This window comes from Rhinopithecus bieti, unplaced genomic scaffold, assembly GCF_001698545.2.
Source record: "Rhinopithecus bieti isolate Rb0 unplaced genomic scaffold, ASM169854v2 scaffold_13349, whole genome shotgun sequence".
Classification (NCBI taxonomy): Eukaryota; Metazoa; Chordata; class Mammalia; order Primates; family Cercopithecidae; genus Rhinopithecus; species Rhinopithecus bieti.
In genome coordinates this window covers 2,742,634-2,761,496 of record NW_016807772.1, presented here as the reverse complement: position 1 = coordinate 2,761,496, position 18,863 = coordinate 2,742,634, and the positions used below count along the sequence as shown (strand labels likewise).

The window sequence follows — 18,863 nt, the reverse complement described above, 5'->3', positions numbered from 1 at the left end:
GGTGGCTCGGGCCTATAATCCCAGCACTTTGGGAGGCTGAGGCAGGTGGATCATGAGGTCAGGAGTTCAAGACCAGCCTGGCCAAGATGGTGAAACACCGTATCTACTAAAAATACAAAAATTAGCTGAGTATGGTGGTGGGTGCCTATAATCCCAGCTACTAGAGAGGCCAAGGCACAGTACTGCTTGAACCCAGGAGGTGGAGGTTGGAGTGAGTCAAGATTGCACCACTGTACTCCAGCCTGGGTGACAGAGTGAGACTCCGTCTCCAAACAAACAAAAAATTTTCAAGGAGGTCCATTTCTTGAAAAAAAAAAATAAAAGAAAAAAGAAAAAAATTAAAAACTAAAAATTAACAGGGCATGGTGGCATGCCCTTTTAGTCCCAGCTACCCAGAAGGATGAGACAGGAGGATTGCTTGAGCCCAGGAAGTCGAAATTGTAGTAAGCTATGATCGTGCTGCTGCACTCCAGCCTGGGTGACAGAGTGAGACTCTGTCTCTAAAAATAATAATGGTAATGATAATTTCATGTGAAAAAGTGGAAACTTTTAAAATAGTAAATAACTTTTTCTTTGTTGTTGTTGTTTTTTGTTTTTCAGACGGGGTCTTGCTCTGTTACCCAGGCCGGAGTGTAGTGGCATGATCTCAGCTCACTGGCAACCTCCACCCCCGGGGCTCAAGTGATCTTCCCATCTCAGCCTCCTGAGTAGCTGGGAGCACAGGCACACACACCACCACGTCTGGCTATTTTTTTGTATTTTTATTAGAGATGGGGGTCTCGCCATGTTGCTCAGGTTGGTCTCGAACTCCTGAGCTCAAGCGATCCACCCACCTCGGCCTCCCAAAATGCTGGGATTTTCGGTGGGAGCCACTGCACCAGGCCAATATTTTGCTAAAGTGGAAAATAATGCATTTTCTACCAACTTTGCTTAATTCTTTTACAGACTGATCAAGGTAACAGGTATGACATACTTTGAAAAATCTGTGAAAACTGTTTACAAATATAAGATGCTAGCTATAACTATTTTATGTGCAGGTGGCTAATGTAATATTTGGAGATATAGGGTACCTATGGTTCAAAGGATGAAGAAATTGAAGTCAGATTCTCAATATTCAATTAATTTTAATATTTGCTGAATGCCTACTAAATGCAGACATTAGAGATTTGAAGTTGAATTGTCTATGTTCATCACCAAATTAAATCCTTAAGGTACCCAGATAGGGAAAATGGTGCTTGGAGGGGTTAAGCACCAGCTAGCAAGTAATAGAACTGGTGTTTGAGCCCAGATTTGCTAGGCTCTAAAGTCTGAGCTTTTCACTAGGCCATCAAAATTGCTTAAAATCACGAAAGCACTGATATTAACAAATCATGCCACCTATGTGTTCTATATACGTACAGTCATTCACCACATAAGGTTTCAGTCAGCGATGGACTGTGTATATGATGATAGTCCCATAAGATCAGGATGGAGGTGAAAAATTCTTATTGCCTAGTGACATCGTGAATGTCATAATGTCAAAGCATAAGCCATTACTCATAAGTTTGTGGTGATGCTGGTGTAAACAAACCTCGTGTGCTGCCAGTTATATAAAAGTATAGCACGTATAATTATGTGTAGCACATAATACTTGATAATGATAATAAATGACTGTTACTGGTTTATATATTTATTATACTATACTTTTTATTGTTATTTTAGAGTGTACTCCTATTTATTTAAAAAAAGTTAACTGTAAAACAGGCTCAACCAGATTCTTCAGGAGGTATCCTGAAGGCATTGTTATCATAGGAGATGAGAGTTCCATGCATGTTATTCCCGCTGAAGACCTTCCAGTGGGACAAGATGTGGAGGTGGGAGACAGTGATACTGATGATCTTGATGCTATGGTGGCCTGCACTAATGTGTGTGTCTGTGTCTTAGTTTTATAAAAGTTTAAACGTTAAAAGTGAAAATAGAGAAAGACTTATAGAATAGGATATAATATTTTTTAAGAAAATATTTTGTGTAACTATACAATATGTTTGTGTTTTAAGCTAAGTGTTACTACAAAAGAGTCAAAAGTTTTAAAATTTAAAAGCTTATAAAGTAAAAAAGTTATAGTAAGAGAAGGTTAATTATTGAAGAAAAAAATTTTAAATAAATTTAGTGTCCCTAAGTACACAGTGTTGATAAAATCCATGGTAATGTACAGTAATGCCGCAGGCCTTCATAGTCACTCACCACTCACTCACTCACTCACTCACTCACTCACTCACCCAGAGCCATGTCCAGTCCTGCAAGCTCCTGTCATGGTAAGTGCCCTATACAGGCGTGCTGTTTTAAATATTTTATATCATACGTTTACAGTACCTTTTCTATGTTTAGATACAATTGTGTTACAATTGCCTATAGCATTCAGTATAGTCACATGCTGTACTGGTTTGTAGCCTAGAAGCAATAGGCTCTAGCACACAGGGTAGGTGTGTAGTGGGCTGTACCATCTAGGTTCCTGTAAGCACACTCCATGACATCCACACAGTGACGAACTTTGCCCAATTACATATTTCTCAGAATGTATCTCCATTGCTAAGAGACACATGAATGTATATAATTAATCACAGATAACTTCAGTAATTGTACTGGATTCAATATAGAAAAAAGGCTGGTAGGAGAAGGAAATGACCGAGATCACAAAGTAAAAATTAGAAATTCCCAATGTTCTCTAATAAAGAATGTGATACATACATCTGTACCATAGATGAGGAAATCACTAGTTAAGGCATGGCATAAGATACGGCACTTATCATCCACTGCTGGGAAAAGCCGAGTCTCACGTTCTTCTTGAGCATCCAAGATTTCGCTTTCTATCTAAAATGTAAAGAATAATAATGGCTCACAGATTCATTTGAGTAAACCTGCTATACAACATCTAGGGGTGTCTTTTTCTCAAGTTCAACTGAACATTCAGACTCCCAAGACTACCAGAGGTCAGTTTAGTCAGAAAGCTATCAGACAGGAACCACAGCTTGCCAGCAAGGTAGCACAGACGTACCTCTTAGTGTGAACAGTCTTTACTGCAGGCTCTGCAGCTATCTAATTGCTAATCTCTTTGTCTTCCATGAAGAGCCATGAAACATGTGAGAAATACCCTGACTTAGAAGCCCCCTCTTCACAGGTGCCAACATATCTTGAACAACTCAGCAGGCATGGTTTCAAAGACCCCCACACACAAATTGCCCAAATATGAGTCAGCACCTTCCAGGAAGCCCGAAGATATGGCATTCCCATCAGGTTTTTATGGTTCGTGTATCGTTCCTTCTAGTTGCAATTTACCAACAGGGTAATTATTATTATTTTTGCTAAAGGCTATGCTGTGAGTAGCACTGTTGATATTTATCAGGTTTTTGGGGAATAGGGTTAGAAAGTCAATAGAACTTCTCATATAGAAGGGGAAGGGTTTTGTTAATCCTTTACTCACATCTGGCTTTCTAGTTAGTCTGTACATCCTTGCTTCCTGACCAATATTCTTGATAATCAGACATTAGGCTGTTCATCATAACTTAACTTAGCATGTCTCCAGGACATCAAAATTATACTTACCAAATGTAACTGGACTTTGCCTTCAAAAAGTGCAGCAGCATAGTCAGAATGAAGGCAAATACTGGCTACTGTTCCCAGATACTCCATATCTTTCAATTTTTTCACAGCTGTAGCAATTTTTAAAAACCAACACATTAAAATATTTATAAAACTATCTCATACATACTTGCAAATAATTTTAAAAGGTGTGCTTTTGCAAAATATTCTGAACTTAAAATTTCATTTTAATCTTAAATGATTAAATTGAATCTTAAAGATTAAATTTCATTTTAATCTTAGTTGCCATATAAATTGGCCTTCAGGCATTCCATTATGGTTTACATGAAACAAAGTAATAGAAAATAAAATCACATGCAAAACAATTAAGAATTAAACTTTAAGTGGCAATAAACTTAATGGTATTTCCTGTTTAACCAGTTAATTTTCAGGTTTGTTCTATTCCTGAGGGTTACCTGACCTAGAATTGGGGAAAGCTGATGGGGAGGAAGAAGGGGAAGAAAAAACAAAACAAGGTTTTCCTCACATGCTAGTAGCTATTATTCAAAGCATAAAAGGGGAGACAGAACTAATATTTATTAAGTACCCACTAGGTTTAGGAGTGCTTAAAACAGTCACTGTGCCAAGTGAGATCACGCATTTTATTTTATTTAATCTTCCTCATGATCCATTAAAGTAGAAGTATCCTCATTTTCTAGATGAGTAAGGCTCACAAGCGCAAAGTGATTTGTCTATAGTCACTTAACTAACCGAGGCAGAAAGGGAAATTAAATCCAGGGCCTCTCTAATTCTGAAACTCATACTCTACCCACTATGCTATGCTGCCTTCACTACACAGGTAAAGAATAAAAGCTTTCTAAAATTACGTGAATTTTAGAAGACTTACAAAACCATTTAAGCTTAGAATGAGATATGTGAACAAAAGAGTGAAAGACTTCGTCCTAAAAGAAACTTCCAGTGCTTACCAAATAAGAACAGAAATTATACGCTAGATAAGAATAAACAACTAGATTTAGACTTGCCATTCTCTCCAAGGACATAAAACCAAGCTCGATTATTCATTCCTACAGCCAGATGATAAAGACCTACTGCCACAAAGTTGGGTTCCACATCAACAGAAACTGTGATTGGTAGCTCCTATATAGAGAAAAATAGTAATACATCAACTGCTAAACTTATTTTATTAATAAATAAGAGAAAAATAACACCATTTTCATACTCCTTCAATAGGGTTGGCTATGGTGACTTCAAGGAGGGAGGTGAGATAGGCAATCCTTGTGCTGCAGGCATCCCCAAGTATAGGAAGCTTGGTCAGGAAAACATGAAGTGAGCCCCTTTGGGTAGAGAGTGCTAGCAACTGGCCATCATCAGTCCAGGACAAGGTACCCAATCCTGAAATAATCGACAAAATAAATGATCATTCAAAAACAATATATAGTTGCAGGCAGCAAACAAATATTTTCATTTAAGCTACCAGAGACATAACAATTTTCAAATACTTTCCTTACCAGTTTAAGTAGTTTTTATTTAGAGTAGGAAATTTGCCATGGATTGGCATAAGAATATGAGCATTGGCTCATTCCCTGTGGCTCAAAGGGAAAGTACAGTTATGTGTAACTTAACAACAGGACTGTGTTCTAAGAAATCTGTCATTAGGTGACTGTTGTTGTGTGAACATCATAGAGTGTACTTACACAAACCTAGATGAAACAGCGTACTACATACCTAGGCTATATTGTAGAGCCTATTGCTCCTAGGCTATAAGCCTGTATGGCATGCTACTGTACTGAACACTGTGCAACTGTAACACAGCAGTATTTGCACACTGAAACATATCTAAACATAGAAAATGTACAGTAAGCCTGAGGAACAAAACAAGACCCTGTCTCAAAAAAAAAAAAAAAAAAGAAAAAGTAGTAAATATGGACCATGTATGTGGACCACTGATGACTGAAACGTCATTATGTGGGTCATGACTGTCTATAAGAATTTATACTTTACATTAGAATTAGGATAAAATTCACCATAAATCTCTGGATCAAAGTAGACATATCTTTCTAGTCAAGCAGTATGATAACATAATTACTAAAATAAGGAGACTATTTTAGGGAACTCTAGTGAAGAATATTAAAATTTATTTCTGGCCAGGCACAGTGGTTCACGCCTGTAATCCCAGCACTTTGGGAGGCCAAGGCGGGCGGATCACCCGAGATCAAGAGTTCAAGACCAGCCTGGCCAACATGGTGAAACCCCGTCTCTACTAAAAATACAAAAATTAGCTGGGCGTGGTGGTGCATGCCTGTAATACCAGCTACTTGGGAGGATGAGGCAGGAGAATAGCTTGAACCTTGGAGGTCGAGGTTGCAGCGAGCAGAGATCATGCCATTGCATGCCATCCTGGGCTACAAAATGAGATTCCATCTCAAAAAAAAAAAAAAAAAAAATCCTCCTACAACGAATGCAAATCACACAATAATGAACACAACCTTATTCTCTGTAACTGGAACGATAAAATGTTGATCTGCTTCAGAAAAATCGATACCTTTATTTTCCTCATCCAGGCTGAGTATAGCATACATGTCTTTTAAGTCAACCAAGTCTTGGATTTTAATGCTGAAAAACAAAAATGTATTTAAAAAATATATATATGATCTTTATATAAAACTCTTTTAGTTCACCAAAAATTATAAACCATGGAATAGGTTATTGGTCTCCAAAATGTGATGTACAGAACCATCTACTCGGTTAAAGTAAGAAAATATTAGAATTTCTATACTTCATTATATCTTTAAATTTTGGGGTTTGTTGTTGTTTGTTTACTGTGTGAAGAGATGGGGGGTGGGTTGTACCTGGCTGAGTTTCTGATCTATGGCTTCAGGAATGAGGAGGTTAAAATGGTCCTGAAGAAATTTGAGTATGAAAATATTCTCCTGAGTAATATTAATTATTGTAAGATGATACACGCTTCTCTTTACAATGTATTCCCTTTCTCCCGTGCCCAGAGTTCTTTCATACAAAAGGAAGTGAATTATAGTACAGAAAGAACATTAAATTTGGATCAGAAGGATCAGGTTGAAAGCTCTGAAAAATGCGGGCATAATATTATTTCATAGTGTTGTAATAAGTAAGTTGATGTAAATGAAAGTTGTGTAGTACAATGTTGAGACCCAATAGTTGTAACATTTCTTTCCTCCTAATCTCCTTTTCTCCTTTCTCTTCCCTTCCAGTATTTTCCTCTTACATTTTTTCCCTCATTATTTTCATTTAATTGAATTTTAAGATAATTTTAGATTCACAGGTAGTTGTAAGAGGCAATATAGAGAGATAGATTCCATGTCCCCTTTTCTCCCAATAACATCTTGAAACACTATAGTGTAATATCACAATCAGGATACCGACATTGATAGAAACCACAAATCTTATTCCGATGCCCCTAGTTTTGCTTGTATTCAGTGTGTGTGTTTACTTGTACTTGGTGTGTGTGTTTACTTGTACTCAGTGTGTGTGTTTAGTAACTTTCTCACACAAGAGATTCATGAGATCCACAACCACAGTCAGGATACAGATAGTTCCATGACCACGAGGATCTCTCATGTTGCCTTTTTATAAACACTCACCTCTTTCCTTCTGACCCCAGCCCCATCCTAACCTCTGGCAATCACTAATCTGTTCTTTGTTTTTATAATTCTGTCTTTTCAAGAACATTATATAAATGAAATCATACAGTATGCAACCTGTTGAGACTGGCTTTTTTCCATTCAGCGCAATCCTTTGGAAATTCATTCAAGTTGTTGGGTGTATCAATAGGTTGTTCCTTTTTATTGTTGAGTAGTGTTCTATGACATGGATGAACCATTCACCCACTGAAGGACATCTGGATTGTTTCCAGTTTTTGGTTATTACAAATAAAGTTGCTATAAACATTCATATACAGGTTTTTTATTTTTTTATTTTATTATATTATTTATTTATTTTTTATCTTTTTGTTTTTTTTGAGACGGAAGGTCTCTTCTGCGCCCAGGCTGGAGTCAGTGGCCGGATCTTGGCTCAAATGCAAGCTCCGACTCCCGGTGCTTAACGCCATTCTCCTGGCCTGCGAGCCTCCCAGTAGCTGGGACTACAGGCGGCCCGCTCCACCTCGCCCGGCTAGTTTTTTTGTATTTTTTAGTAGCAGACGTTCACCGGGTTAGCCAGGATGGCCCGTATCTCTGACGCCTCGTGATCCGCCCGTCTCCGGCCTCCCAAGAAGTACTGGGATTACAGGCTTGAGCCACCGCGCGCCCCGGCCCTTATTTTTTTTATTATACTTAAGTTCTAGGGACATGTGGCAGCAATGTGCAGGTTTTGTTACATATGTATAACACTGTGCCATGTTGGTGTGCTGTACCCATAACTCATCATTTACATTAGGTATATCTCCCCCTAAACGGTATCGCTTCCCCCCTACGCCCTTGGCCCACAAAGACCCGCCAGTGTGGATGTTTCCCCTTCCCTGTGTTCCAAGCGATGCTCATTGTTCAATTCCCCACCCAATGAGTGAGAACACTGCGGTATGTGGTTTTCTGTCTTCCGCGATAGTTTGGGCTGAGAATGATGGTTTCCCGCTGCATCGCATGTTCCGCTAAAAGGACACCAAACTCCATCCTTTTTTATAGCTGCATAGTATTCCATGGTGTATAATGTGCCACCATTTTCTTAATCCAGCTGTTCACTGATGACCACCCCTGGGTTGATTCCAAGTCTTTGCTTTGTGAAATAGTGCTGCAATAAACACACGTGTGGCATGTGTGCTTTAGAGGCCAGCATGACTTATAATCCTTTTGGGTATACTTCCGCAGTAAATGGGATGGCTGGGTCAAATGGTATTAACTAGGTCTACGATTCCTGGAGGAAATCAGCCACACTGTTTTCCACAATGGTTGAAGCTAGTTACAGTCCCCGCACCCCAACAGTGTACAAAGTGTTCCTATTTCCTCCCCAACATCCTTCCCAAGCACCCTTGTGTGTTTCCTGACTTTTTAATGGATTGCCATTCTAACCTGTGGTGAGATAGTATCTCATTGTGGTTTTTGATTTGCATTTCTCTGATGGCGAGTGATGATGAGCATTTTTTCATGTGTCTGTTGGCTGCATATACAGGTTTTTATCTGAATGTAGGTGTTCATTTCTCTGGAATAAATGGCCAGATGTGAAACTGCTAGATCATACAGTAATTGCATGTTTAGTTTTTTAAGAAACTGCTAAACTGCTTCCCAGAGTAGCTGTACCATATCATTCCCACCAGCAATGTATGAGTAATCCAGTTTCTCCTCATCCTTACCCACATTTGGTGTTATCACTATTTTTCATTTTAGCCATTCTAATAGATGGGTAGTAAGAGTTAATTGTGGTTTTAATTTGCATTTCCCTAATGGCTAATTTTCATGTATTTGTTATTATTTGGTGAAATCTATGTCTTTTGCCTATTTTCTAACAGGGTTGTTTGCTTTTTTTTTACTGTTGGGTTTTTGTTGAATGGTAACTATATAAGTAAGTTTATTATTTTTGTGTTGCATAAATAGATTGACATTTAAACAAAAATAGTATCAACATAGTGTTGGGTTGATAATATATACAGATATCAAACATATGACATACTGTTGGGTCTTGAGAGTCCTTTACATATTCTAGATACTAGATACTAGTCCTTTGTTGGATATGTGGTTTACAAATATTTTCTCATTCTGTAGCTTATCTTTTCATTGTATTTGTTTATTTATTTTCAGAGTCAAGGTTTCACCATGTTGGCCAGGCTGGTCTCAAACTCCTGACCTCAGGTGATGTGCCTGCCTTGGCCTCCCAAAGTGCTGGAATTACAGATATGGGGCACCGCATCCGGCCTTCTTTTCATCTTTAACAGAGTATTTCACAAAGCCAAAGTTTAAAATTTTGATGAAATCTACTTTATCAATTTTTCCTTTTATAGATCATAGTTTTGGTTTCAAGTCTAAGAACTCTTTACTTAACCCTAGATCCAAAAGATATCCTCCTATATTTTACATTTTATATTTAAGTCTATGAGTGAATTTTTTTATTAAGGTGTAAAGTTGGTGTTGAAGCTTTTTTTTGTTTTTGTTTTTTTTTCACTTTTGGATGTCTAATTACTCCAGTACCATTTGTTGAAAAGGGCATCTTGCTTTTATTGAATTATTTTTTGCCTTTGTCAAAAACCAACTGTGCATATTTGTGTGGGTTTATTTCTGTCTTCTCTATTCTATTCCATTGATTGATATGTCTTTTCCTCTGCCAATGATGCATAATCTTGATGATTATAGCTACACGAGTTTTTATATTGGGAATAATGATTTCTCCCATTTTATTGTTCTTTTTTAAGATTGCTGTTGGCTATTTTGGGATCTGTGTCTATCTCTCTATCTCTCTGTCTCTATCTATCTATATTAGAATAAGCATGTCTATGCCTACAAAGAAGCGTGCTGGGATTTTGATATAAATTTCATTAAACAATAGATCAACTTGGAGGAACTGACATCTTCACTTTGTTGAGCTTTTCAATCTATGAACACAGTATAACTCTCCATTTATTTGGGTCTAATTTGATCTCTTTTGTCAGAATTTTATAATTTTCAGCACAGACACTGTACAGGTTTTGTTAGAGGTATACTTAAGCAGTTCAGTTTCTTTGGAGTGGACTGAATATGGTATTGGTTTTCATTTTTGTTTTCATTGTTAATGTTCATTGTTAGTATATAGAAATGTGATTAATTTTTGTGTGTTGATCTTATATCCTACAATCTTGCTCAACTCATTTATTAGTTTTAGTTCTAGGAGTTGCTTTTATGTAGAAAATTCCAAGATTTTTTATGCAGAAAATCCCAAGATGATCACGACATCTGCAAATAGAGATAGTTTTCCTTCTTCCTTTCTAATCTGAGTGCTGTGTATTTCTTTTTCTTGCCTATTGCAGTGGCCAGAACTTCTAATGCTAGGTTGAATAAGAGTAATGAGAACAGATATTCTTGTCTTGTTCCCAATCTTAAGGGACAAGCATTCCATCTTTCACCATTAAGCATGATATTAAGTGTAGGTTTTTTGTAGTTCTTTTTTTTTGAGACAGGGTTTCACTCTTTTGCCCAGGCTGGAGTACAGTGGCATGATCACAGCTCTCTGCAGCCGCAACCTCCCAGGCTCAAGTGATCCTCCCACCTCAGACTCCCAAGTTGCTGGGACTACAGGCAANGTATTTCTTTTTCTTGCCTATTGCAGTGGCCAGAACTTCTAATGCTAGGTTGAATAAGAGTAATGAGAACAGATATTCTTGTCTTGTTCCTAATCTTAAGGGACAAGCATTCCATCTTTCACCATTAAGCATGATATTAAGTGTAGGTTTTTTGTAGTTCTTTTTTTTTGAGACAGGGTTTCACTCTTTTGCCCAGGCTGGAGTACAGTGGCATGATCACAGCTCTCTGCAGCCACAACCTCCCAGGCTCAAGTGATCCTCCCACCTCAGACTCCCAAGTTGCTGGAACTACAGGCAACTTGTAGAGATGGGGTCTCGCCATATCGCCCAGTCTGGTCTTGAACTCTTGGGCTCAAGTGACTCTCCTGCCGTGGCCTCCCAAGGTGCTGGGATTACAGGAGTGATCCACTGTGCCTGGCCTATATTGTTCTTTGTCAAACTGAGGTAATTACTTGCTATTCCTAACTTGCTGAGAGTTTTTATCATGAAGGTGTGCTGGACTTTGTGCAATGTTTTTTCTGTGTCAATTGATGTGATTATATGGCTTGTCTTTTTTAGCTTCTGATATAGTGATTACATTTTTTGTTTGTTTGTTTTCTTTTTGAGACAGGGTCTTGCTCTGTTGCTCAGGCTAGAGTATAGTGATGCAAATGCAGCTCACTGCAACCTCAAACTCCTGGGCTCAGCAATCCTCCCACCTCAGCTTCCTGAGTAGCTAGGAATACAGGCACATGCCACCAGGCCTCGCTATTTTGTTTTAGAGATGGGGTCTTGCTATGTTGCCCAGGCTGGTCTCCAACCCCTAGCCTCAGGTGATCCTCCTGGCTCAGCCTCCCAAAGCGCTGGGATTACAACCATGTACCACTGCACCTGACCTAGATTACACTGATTTTTGAATATTGAACCATTTGATATTTTCAGTATCTGAAATAAATCACACTTGGTCATGAAGTATAATTCCTTTTATACACTGCTACATTGTTTGCTAAATTTTCTTGAGAATTTTCATGCTCAAGTTTATGAGAGATACTGACTTGTATTTTTCTTTTTTAATACACTGTCTTTGTTTGGTCTTGGTATAAAGGTACTACTAGCCTTATAAAACAAGTTGAAGAGTTCTTCAACTTGGTATTAATTGGTATTAATCCTTTCTCAAGTGTTTGGCAGAATTCTTCAATGAAACCATACAGGCCTGGAGATTTATTTTTTGGGAGCATTTAAATCACTAATTCCATTTTATTGTAGTTATAGGGCTAATCCAGATGATCTGTTTCATTTGGGTTGAGTTTTGGTAGTTTATGGTTTTCAAAGAATTGTCCCATTTCTTCTAGGTTGTCAAATTTTGAGTGTAAAATTGCTTGTAGTATTCCTTTATTATTCTCATAATGGCTTTCAGATCTGTAGGGATACTCCTGTTTCATTCTTGATATTGGTGATTTGTTGTGTCTATTCTCTTTTCATTTTTGTCAAGCTTGTTAGAGGCTTATCGATTTTATTTTCTTCAAAGAACCAGCTTCTTGTTTAATTGATTTTTTTTTTTTTTGGAGACGGAGTCTCACTCTGTCACCCAGGCTGGAGTGCAATGGTGTGAACTCGGCTCACCGCAACCTCTCTCTCCTGGGTTCAAGTGATTCTTCTGCCTCAGCCTCCCGAGTAGCTGGGATTATAGGCATGCACCACCATACCCGGCTAGTTTTGTATTTTTAGTAGAGACAGGGTTGCTCCATGTTGGTCAGGCTGATTCTTAAAATTTTCTTATTTTTCCATTTGAACATTTTTTAGTATCCCATTTTAATTTCTCTATTTTGCTTTTGTATATTTCTTTGAATAGTTTTCTCAGAGGTTGCTCTAGATTATAATATACATATTTAAGTTTTCATAGTCTACTTAGAATCAATATTTTACCATTTCGAGTGGAATGTAGAAGTCTTATCACATACAAAACCTTTTACCCTCTCTCCCCTTTATGGTATAGTTGTCTTATATATTGCATTTTCATGCATTAAACACCCTACTGAGCAATATTATAATTTTTGTTTTAAACCATCACATATACATTAAAGATCTCAAAAGAAAAAAATGTCCATTATATTTACCCGGATATTTACCATTTCTATTGCTCTTCCTTCATTCTTAATGTCCTAAATTTCCTTGTGTTCTCAGTTCTATTCCATCTGAAGAACTTCCTTCAGCAATACTTTTAGAGAGCAAGACGGTCTCTTCATTTTCCTTCATCTAAAAATGCTTTTATTTCATTTTCATTAACTGACATACATTTTCACTGAATGACAATGCTTTTATTTTAGCACTTTAAGAATATTGTGGCATTTCCTTCTAGCCTCAATGCTTTATGGTAAGAAAATCCACTGTCATTCGAAATGTTGCTCTCTGGCTGCTTTCAAGATTTTTTCTTTGTCTTTATTTTTCAACAGTTTGATTATGATGTGAATAGCTCTAGATTTCTTCTGGTTTATCCGTTTGGGGACTTGCTGAGCTTCTATAATATGGAGGTTTATGTCTTTTGCCATAAGTTTCCAGTCATTATTTTTGGGATTCCGAAGACACAAATACTAGACCTTTTGTTATTGTCTAACAGGTCTCTGGGACAAATAATTTTGTTTCATTTTTTCTTCCATGTTCAGATTGGATATTTTCTAATGATCTCTCTTCAAGTTCACTGACTCCTTATTATCTCCATTTGCTATTAAGTCCACCACATTTATTGCATTTTATAGTTCTAAAATTTCCATTTGGTTCTTCTTTATTGGTTCTATTTCTTTTCTGAGACTTTATAGCTTTCCATTTGTTTCAAGACTTTATAGACTTTTCTGAGACTTTATAGCTTTCCATTTGTTTCATGCCCTTACCTCTTGGAGCATTTCTATATCTGCTATCTGCATCTTCTTGGCATTGGTGTTTTTTTACTGTTATTTCCTGAGCAAGTTAAAATTTTCCTAATTCTTCATATATCAAGTAATTGGGGGTTATATTCTGGACATTGTGAAATTATGAGACTGTGTCTAATCTAAATCTCACGGAGAAGGTTAATATTTTTGTTTCAGTAGGCCACCAACCTCGCTGGGTTCAGGTCACAAGTTTCAAGGAGACTTCTGTGGCTTATGGTTTCAATGTCGGTTCTATTTTCAATGCCTTTGCAGTGGTATTCAGATATGTCCCTCTATGGCCCACTCAGTGGCTAGTATAAGACCTTGGCTATGATCTATGTCTTAGTTCAGTTCACAAGGTCTTTGGTATATGTTTAGGATAAGTCTATACATATGAGCTTAAGGATGAACCCAGGAGTTCATAAATATGTTTACAGGGTTGCTTTCCTGGGTTCCTTCCTCTCTGTGATCAATCTGGTACTTTCTAGTTCCCTAGGGCTCCTAATTTTGGTCCTCTATTAATGCTTGATCTCTGGTTACCCTGTTCTACCACATAATTCCCACAACTGTATGAGCACTTGTGACCAAGAGAGGACAAAGAGAAAAATAGGCAACAGTGGTTTGCCCTATCTTCTTGAAACCACAGCCTCTAATTGGAGAGAAGATCATCCTCCATCAGAGTTTTAGATGCCTGTGGGTCCTTGGTGCCATTGTTCCTGCTGCCACTGTCATGGGGAGATTGCTTGGTGGCTGGAGCATTAGAGAACAAAGAACAAAAAAAGAAAAAAAAGAAAACCAGGGGATTTCCCCAACTGCCTTTGAGCATTACAAGTTCTCTTTTCCACAACTTAAGCCAGAACCAGAGAGCTTCCTTAAAGCTCTCTCTGTGCTCTGGTGCCTAGTTCTAGGTTTCAGACTTCCTGGAGTCCTGGCTGTGAGAGAGCAGAGGACAAATGGGAGACTCACTGCTGGTTAGCTGGCACTTCAAATTCCATCTTCTTTTCCAATCTGCCTGCTACTATTTACTTTTCAGAGTCCTTAAATATCTGCTCCATGCATTCTGCTCACGTTTTACAGCTATATTCAGTGGGAGACATGGGGTGGAGTGTGCTTACTCCATGTTACCCAGAACTACCTATTTTATTTTTAAGACTGATTTTCAACTATACTTTGTTTTATATTTTTGCCCTGAATATTAAAATCAGGAGTAAAGTAGTCTTAGATGTCTTAAATTGTAAACATGATTGCCAGATTCATATTAGCTACCAAAGTTTGGCTGATTCACTTGAGTATTTACTATACTAACTTTACTAAAAATATGTGAAAATAACTTACCAGTTATCTCCACATGTAGCAACTTTGTTAAGAGTCTGTGACACTGCAATGCTAGTTAGATTATCTTTATGGTTACGAGCCTGAAATATCTCTTGACCAAGCTCTCCAGTATGAGTAGAAACGACCACAAAATGTCCACGTGAAAAACCAATCATGATGCGGCCATCACCATACCTATAGCAACGAAGGCAACAATATGGTAAACAAGGAGATTAGCTATCAGTGGCAACATGGTAAATTAGCAAGTACCTTAAAATTAAGGAATTACAGAATATAATTTATCAAGGGCCTACTTTGTGTCAGATAATATGCTAAATAGTTCTGCATACTAAATCACAGACCATGAATCAGAAAATGTTATGTATAGAATTGAATGTTACAAACAAAAATTGAATACAATTAGTAAGGAAAAACCTATAGATGTCCTTCTGTAATGAGCTTTTTGTACATACCAGTTATAGCAGACATACCAATTATAGCAGACAATGTTGCCAAAGTCCTGCTGAAATTCAAGATCAGCTGGGTTATCTGGGTCATTCAGATTAAAAAGAAACAAAGCTTTCTTGCCAAGCACCACACTTATCTGCCAGAAAAGATTAGGAGATTGTGAAATGAGTTATTTAGTACTTCATGAAAAGACCAATAAGCAAATCCAAAAGCTGAACCTAATTTGTGAAAATAATAAGCCCAATTTAGATGTGCTACGTGCTGTAACTAGCACAATAATATGACTGACTAAAAAAATGCATTTACTAATATATAGTCTGGTAAGGGTCCTTGGTTTTACACATCTTCAATATACCCTTTGAAATATACTAAAATTCCTTTGTGGAGTAACCATTTAAACTTTCTATACGTTTCATTAGAGTACTGCACAATACAGGATTGTAAATCTGACAGTTCCACTGCAAATGAATTCATATTTTGATTATAAAGACTCTTCCACTCTAAGAGGCTGTTCTGTTTTTGAGCCATTTGGGATTACAGGTCCATACTCCTGTGGATAATCCAGCTTGGCTTTTATATAATCACTGGTTCCATCACCTGCAGGTCAGTGTTGGCTAAACTCGTGTCTCTCTGCTACTCATGCAAGTAAATTCTTCAGTGTAATTCCCAGCAGAGGATGTAATTATGTTGGGAGAAAAAATAGTACATTACTTATTTGGGCTTATTATTGATATATTTCCTTGATTATAAGATGCTCTCAATTGTAAGTCACTATCAATTTAATAATAGAGTTTTAAGAAATAAAGAACTACTACTTCATTAAATATATTCATATTGATTGTGAAAATCATCTGGATTTCAGAATGTTAAGATGTGGCAGGGAAAATGCATCTAAGTATTAACCAAAAGCTACAACTTTGGCCGGGCACAGTGGCTCATGCCTGTAATTCCAGCACTTCGGGAGGCAGAGGTGGGCGGATCACCTGAGGTTGGGAGTTTGAGACCAGCCTGACCAACACAGAGAAACCCCATCTCTACTAAAAATACAAAATTAGCTGGATGTGGTGGCACATCCTTATAATCCCAGCTATTTGGGAGGTTGAGGCAGGAGAATCGCTTGAGCCTAGGAGGTGGAGGTTGCGGTGAGCCAAGATCACATCACTGAACTCCAGCCTGGACAACAAGAGCAAAACTCTGTCTCAAAAAAAAAAAAAGAAAAAACCACAAATCTATAACTTCAAGAGCTTTGCTAACCACATCTCATAGAGTAAAAATTTTAAAAATAATATACGAATTAATACTTCTGTTCTGCAAGGTACCCCTAATGTTTTTGCTACCACAAGAATGAAAAGAGCAATACCAATTATAACAGAAACCTGTCCTCATTTGCTGTAATGCCAGGCAGTCAGTAGCAATTACAACAACTTTTAGGGACTAAAAGACCTAGCTCTACCTTGGCTTAAAATATAGTCAATGGACATAATTTATTTATCACTATTTTAGTTATCCAAGAAAAGGAAATTATATATTCCACAAAATTACCCAAATGATTTGCACATGGATTTGATTAGAATTCTTACCATGCTTTCAGCAGCAGAGGTTCGGTCATCTGTCTTCATCAAGGAAAACTGTATGTTACTAGGCTCTGATCTCACTTGTGTCTAAAGGAGTAAAAACATCATCACTATGAAAAACCCAATATTTAAATTCATTCTGAATATTAATAGAACAGGTAACTTGTTTTCATTCCTGACTAATGTTGGACTAAGAACCTGAAAATGCTACTGTCACAAATATCTAGAAATTCTAGATGAAACAGAAAATATATCTTATTAAATAGATAAATAAGCTTGAAAGAAGAAAAGGGAAATTTACAGGGACCATCAGCAAAGATCAAACTAAAACCAGAGTGTGTGCAGAAACTGATGCTGCAGCTATCCAGAGCAGCTAGTTACGGGAGACAATAAGGAAACCCATTTATCTTGGCCTGAGTGTTGAGTCAGACAAAACAAAGTTCATTTCAATAACTTAATTAAAGGATAGGCGCGGTGGCTCATATCTGTAATCCCAGTGCTTTGGGAGGCTGAGGTGGGAGGATAGCTTGAGCCCAGGAGTTTGAGGCTGCAGTGAGCTATGATCATGCCACTGTACTCCAGAGCAAGACCCTGTCTCAAAAAAAAAAAAAAAAAAAAGGAAAAGGATTTAAATATCTCCATTCCTCCCTTCCTATCCTCACTATAGTCTGAGGTTCAAATTCATATGTTGGGTTGTTTGGGAGCTCCCAAGATGAGAAATTAACATAAAATATGGAAGCATCCAGGCTTATACTACCCCTGCAGTTTCGGAAAAAACTAACCCAGAACCTCTACCAAGGTTTTAAAAAATTTCCACACATAAACCTTGCTAAAGATGAGCTCATAATTCAAAATTACAAAACTCGTAAAGAAACAATGTATCAAGAGAAGGAGCTAGCAGATATAAAAATAATAGAATTATCAGAGACAGAAATATAAAATAAATATTTTAAAAATGACTAAAGCTGTAAAAGGACTCATAAATATCAGAAAAGAATTTTTTAAGTTCAGACAGTTTTTTTTGGGTGCATATGTACTTTTGTATTGTAGGAGGTGTATCTGAAGGGTAGAGTCCTAGAAATGGTATTGTTAGGTCAAAAAGTAAGTACAGATGTAGTTTTGTTAGCTATTTCCAAATTTTCCTCCAGACAGGACATACTTATTTTATCTATAGTTTCATCAACAGAATATGTTGTCATATTTTACATAATTTTGCCACCCTGATAGATGAAAACTGGTATTTCAGTGTGGCTTTAATTTGTAGTTATTTAATTATGAGTAAGTTTGAAATTTTTTCATATGTATGAGAGCCATTTTTTATATATTTTGTGTGAACTGTCTATTCATGTATTTCAAGCAGATTTTAAAAGAACTACAAAGTACTTTCTAAAAACAAGGAGTCATTAAAATAAAAAAACTCAATGGTATAGACAGATGATTAGACAAATTTGAAGAAAGAATATGTGAACTAATATGAGGAAATCATCCAAAAGGTTGCAGAGTGATAAAAAGATAGAAACTATGAAAAGGAGAGATTAAGAGACGTAAGAAGGTCCAACAGCTATCTAACAGATGCTCCTGAAAAACAGAATAGAAAGGGCAAGAAGTAATATTCAAAGAGATAATGACTATGAATTTTCCTGAATTGACAAAAGATAGCAATCTTCAGATTCAGGAAGCAAGACAAATCCTGAGCAGGATAAATAAAAATAAATCCATACAAGTAACACCATAGTGATCTTCAGAACACCAAAGTTAAAACAATTAAGAAAAAACACCAAACAAAGCAACACTTACAATGCATAT

The 18,863-nt window shown here is 37.2% G+C and overlaps 1 protein-coding gene across 1 annotated transcript in view; it reads right to left on the bottom strand.

The window, feature by feature from the left end:
* The window catches only part of WDR19 (WD repeat domain 19), an 87,325-nt gene that overhangs the window by 56,563 nt on the left and 11,899 nt on the right, over window positions 1–18,863 (bottom strand). The window contains exons 4-11 of the mRNA XM_017883743.1: window positions 17,064–17,144; window positions 15,507–15,619; window positions 15,037–15,210; window positions 6,122–6,192; window positions 4,799–4,971; window positions 4,602–4,716; window positions 3,583–3,689; window positions 2,728–2,850 (exon numbers count right to left, since the gene is read on the bottom strand). Coding sequence (XP_017739232.1) covers window positions 2,728–2,850; window positions 3,583–3,689; window positions 4,602–4,716; window positions 4,799–4,971; window positions 6,122–6,192; window positions 15,037–15,210; window positions 15,507–15,619; window positions 17,064–17,144 — 957 coding nt within the window. The remainder of the gene's footprint in view (window positions 1–2,727; window positions 2,851–3,582; window positions 3,690–4,601; window positions 4,717–4,798; window positions 4,972–6,121; window positions 6,193–15,036; window positions 15,211–15,506; window positions 15,620–17,063; window positions 17,145–18,863) is intronic.